The following is a 4,866-nucleotide window of genomic DNA, read 5'->3' as shown; positions in this document are numbered from 1 at the left end:
TAGAACTTTGATTTTTTATTTTTCTAACTTTTTATTTAAATTTTAATTGATATAATATTTAAAATACAAATATAATTATTTTAAAATAAAATGAAAAAGGCGAATGTGTATCCATTAAAAATATAAAATTATTGGTGTAATTTATTAAAATCACAACAACAACAAATATCTACATAAAAAAATAGAAAAGACGAGTGATATTTATATCAAAAATAAAAAAGGAAAATTTATTTAAAACTAAAAGGTGTATAGATCTCGTTTAACAATATCTTACAAAAATAATTTCTGCAAAAAAAAATTCAAACCATAAAGTGGAAGATCAATTTAATATTACAGTGAAATGAAATAATATCAAACCATATTTTATTTTTAAACTAGTGTTTTTAAATCACCACCGTTTACAATCAATTATTATATTGATGTGCAACATTATTTTAGGATATAACAGACTTGTCACACACGTCACGTAATACAAAAAGGATGATCAAGTTATTAAATCATGCTTGTATACGACACTTATTTTAAAATATTTTTACTTTTATATATTATTGGTTTTATTCATTTAACATATACTTTGATCTCAAATCTTAAAATAATAAATTTATTAATTTTTATCTATATTAATTATCTGGTTCATTAAACATCATACTTTTACGCTTAAATTCCTAACTCTTATATTTATATTTAAATATATATATATATATATATATATATATATTATTTGTTCTCGGGGTAATAAAGGGGTGGGAAAGGAATCTAACTAATATGAATGTACATTTTTTGTCTTTTATGATTATACAATGTAACTTTTGTTTACCAAAATTAAAAAAATGATTAAATAACAATGCGCGTGTTGAGCATGAAGTGCAATAACGTATTACAAAATTAAAAAAGTATTCCAATTTTCACTTTTCATCAAATCATTTTGTAAATGACAATGATACAATACTTATACACTTGTAAAATATTTATTTTTCCTTCTTATTTTTCTCTTTTATCATATCATATATTCTATAAATTTACAATTTTTTGTTCTTTTTCCAGATGTATATCAAGTTTTGATTAAAATTTTAGATATATTTCATTTGATAAACACTTTTTCTTATCATTATCTTTTTATCACATCATATATCCTTCAGATCTATAATTTTTGTTGTTCTTCTACACATATATCAATATTTTTAATTTTCCTTTCTAAAGAGCATATTCTAGACAAATGTTTGATACTACTGTCTCGAAAGAAAAAAGAATTCCTTTAATTCAAAATACCCTATATTCCTATAATTTTATAAAATTAAGATGAGATTTTCATTATACTATGAAATAAAATATTTTTACCGATAATCGTAAAATCTTCAATACAAATTAATTTAAATTTAACCATTAATTTCTAATTTTATTTTATAACAGCGCTCCGTGATAATTTAATTAAAATTAAACAATAATAATAGTAATAAAATGATTAAATTATATTAAAGAGGATAATGTTATAATGTTATAGTTTTATCTTTCCTTTTTATATATATGTATATATATATATATATATATATATTAATTTTAACATGGTAGAGAGATTGATAGTTTTTTCTTTCTCTCACATGAAGCTTCTGTGAGAGGCTTTTAGAGTTTGATTTCACAGCCACAGTGCTACAAAAATGGCTCACCTGAGAAAACTTGATTCATTGAAGATGATAGAGCGGTGTCAAGTTTCTCCGCCACCAAATTGTGTTCCTTCAACCACCCTTCCCCTCACTTTCTTCGATATTCCATGGTTCTTCTGCAACTCCATCCAACGCATCTTCTTCTATCAGTTTCCCCACCCCACTCACCACTTCCTCCAAACAGCACTTCCCATTCTCAAACACTCTCTTTCCCTCTCTCTCCAACACTTCTTCCCCTTTGCCTCCAATCTTATCGTTCCACCACAACTCCATCTCTCTCACATCCGTTACCTTCATGGCGACTCTCTCTCCTTCACGGTTGCAGAGTCCACAGCAGACTTCACTCTCCTCACTTCTCATTCACCTCAAGACGTTCGAAACTGGCACCCTCTTCTTCCCACCTTGCCTTCCCCTCGTCTGGAGCAAGATGGCACACGTGTGTTTCCTCTCATGGCCATTCAAGTCACGGTTTTCCCAAACTCCGGCTTCAGCATATGTCTTACCTTCAACCACCTTGCTGGGGATGGCAAATCACTTCATCACTTCATCAAGTTTTGGGCTTCTCTTTGCAAGGCAAAAGGGGACTTGGCTTCCATTGAAACCTCTCTGTCTCTTCCTTCACACGAGAGAGACAAAGTCAAAGACCCAAAGGGGCTTAAGTTCATTTACTTTCAAGAACTTGAACATTGTGATTCGAAAAGCATGGAGTTCGCGGGGCTCGTGCGAGATCTTTCCACTAACAAGGTTCGCTTCAATGTTGTACTCGATCTTGAACAAGTTGAGAAACTAAAGAAATGGGTCTCTCTTAAATGTGCCACCAACGATTCGGGGGCATTACACATATCAACCTTTGTTGTCGCGTGCTCTATAATTTGGGTTTGCATGATTCGGTCGGAAGAGAAAAAAGCCAATTGTTTTTCCCAAGAGTGTGATGAACTTTGCCACTTGGTGTTTCTAGCAGATTGCCGTGATCTTCCTGAATTTTCATTACCTTCCACGTACTTTGGAAATTGTCTAACCTCTTACATTGTGGCAATAAAGAGGAGTGAGCTAGTGGGAAAAAGTGGTATTGTAGGGGCAGCAAACTCCATTGAAAGACAAGTTAGAGATTTGAAGAGTGATGCTTTGAGAAATGCTGAAACGTTGATGTCAGATTACAGAGAGATAGGGAAACCAGGTAAATCTGTGCTGGTTATTGCAGGTTCACCAAAATTGGGTGTGTACCAGACTGATTTTGGTTGGGGAAAGCCTAAGAAATGTGAAGCAGCGCATATTGAATCGTCTGGATCAATTTCTCTTTCTGAATGTAGAGACGAAAAAAGAGGAATTGAGGTTGGATTGGCTCTTGAAAGGACTCACATGAATAAGTTCACCAACATCTTACAAGAGCAACTCCACAATATTAATAAATTGTAAGTGAACCCAAAATATATTCTCGTTTAACCTCTATTTCTGTTTAGTGTTTCTGTGATGCCTTATAGTGGTTTGTTGTTGTGTTTAAACCTACCGTTTTAGGTCATTTGGACAGCTTAAACATTGAAATTTTAGATGTGATTATAGGTATGGTTAAAACCAGGTTGGATTAGGTCTTCATGAATCTGCCATATACTATATATGGATTTAAATGGGTGACTTTTTTCCACGAATTTTAAACAGATTGATCTAAAGGGGAATCTTATGTAAAATCAAACTTATAAATAACCAATTAAACATCTACACTAACAAAATAAAGTAACATGCTAACTTGCCAAATAAAGAATTCCAATATTTAAAATAAGAAAGGAAACCATGTTTCTTCCCTTCCTCTACGTATAAAAAAGAAAGGAAACTAGTGATTCTTTCTTCCATCTACATATTTTATATTTATCTTTCTTTTCAGCTCAATGACCAACTGCATGACTTGTAAGTGGTTTTTATTAGATAGAGATATCAAAATATGACTTTCGTTTGGAGTTACCACAAGGAAGCAAGGAAGGAAGAAAACATTATAGAATTGTTTAACCTTTACAAGTTTTGTAAGATGAAAGTCAATGAAGAAACTTAATAAACATAGTTCTTTGTAATTTTTCATATGTTATGATTTGATAGATGTCTGATTGGGTTAAATGGATGAAGAAAATTGAATGAAGAAGATAAATTTGGTTAGTGAATATAGAGACTTAGAAGAGATGAGGCCAATTCCTAAGTAATTCTAAGCTAAACACAAAACTAGTGCTAAAACAAAGTGAGTAAATTTCTTTTCAATTTTAATCCTTTACAAGAGAGTTGACACTTTTATTTACAGTGTGTCAAAATTCAGAAAAAATTAATCTAAAAACTCTTCACTCAACTTGACAAGTGTAGGCTTTCTCTCATTGGAGCAAATATTTTTAAATTAGAGGTTGGCAAGTGACCATTCTTAGTTGGTGAAAATCCTTTCTATTAAAAGGATGCCATGTGAACCTTCATGCCTTATTTTTCACTTCATGCTTTATATTTGCACTCTATTTATTTATTTGTTCACCCTAAATGGTCTAGAGCTGCATTGGATTAAAGAAATTCAATTGTAACTTTAGCTAGACTTTATTTTTCTATTTACATCATACTCTAATTCATCCAATATATATGATCCATGAAAATAAGTTCAATACATGGTCCAAGTACAAGTCCAAATAAATCCCAAATACAAGTCCAATTAAATCCTACACAAAAATTACCAAATTACAAATTTACAAAATTAAGAAAATGAAGAAAAGTCTCTTAGAAATAAATGTTCTAATCAAAGTTCTATCTTCTTCAATCTTATTAACTCGGATGTGGTAGCTCCATGGTTCTCCAGCAAAACTTTTCAAAACAAAAATCATATTTCACACTTTCCATTAAATAAATTACGTGTAATGTAACTATTATATTACTCTATTTTTATTTTGATACGTAAATTGATGGAAAGTGTCTTGACGAATTATTATAATTGTATTTTATTTTTGTAGAAATCAAATTAAAAGTATTTGAACAGTTAAATAAAAGTACAATACAAAAAATCGAAACAATATGACCATGGCTGGATTGTGAATTAATTTAAGAGCACACTTTTATAAAGAATTTGAAATATTTTCTGATAAAATATATAATTTTAATAGAATATTTTAGATTAATTTAAATATTTACATTGAATTATTTTAAATTATATCTACAAAATAAGAATTTTTTATCCTTTTTCAAATTT

The 4,866-nt window shown here is 30.0% G+C and overlaps 1 protein-coding gene across 1 annotated transcript; it reads left to right on the top strand.

The window, feature by feature from the left end:
* The first annotated feature begins 1,554 nt into the window (after nt 1-1,554).
* On the top strand, nt 1,555-3,286 carry LOC137835498 (coumaroyl-CoA:anthocyanidin 3-O-glucoside-6''-O-coumaroyltransferase 1). The gene has a single exon (XM_068644032.2). It carries the CDS (start codon nt 1,656-1,658, stop codon nt 3,075-3,077), a length of 1,422 nt encoding a protein of 473 aa, XP_068500133.2. The 5' UTR covers nt 1,555-1,655; the 3' UTR covers nt 3,078-3,286.
* Nucleotides 3,287-4,866: the final 1,580 nt, after the last annotated feature.

Source organism: Phaseolus vulgaris, chromosome 5 (genome assembly GCF_051622355.1).
Source record: "Phaseolus vulgaris cultivar YP4 chromosome 5, ASM5162235v1, whole genome shotgun sequence".
NCBI lineage: Eukaryota > Viridiplantae > Streptophyta > Magnoliopsida > Fabales > Fabaceae > Phaseolus > Phaseolus vulgaris.
This window is presented reverse-complemented; position numbering and strand designations above follow the sequence as displayed.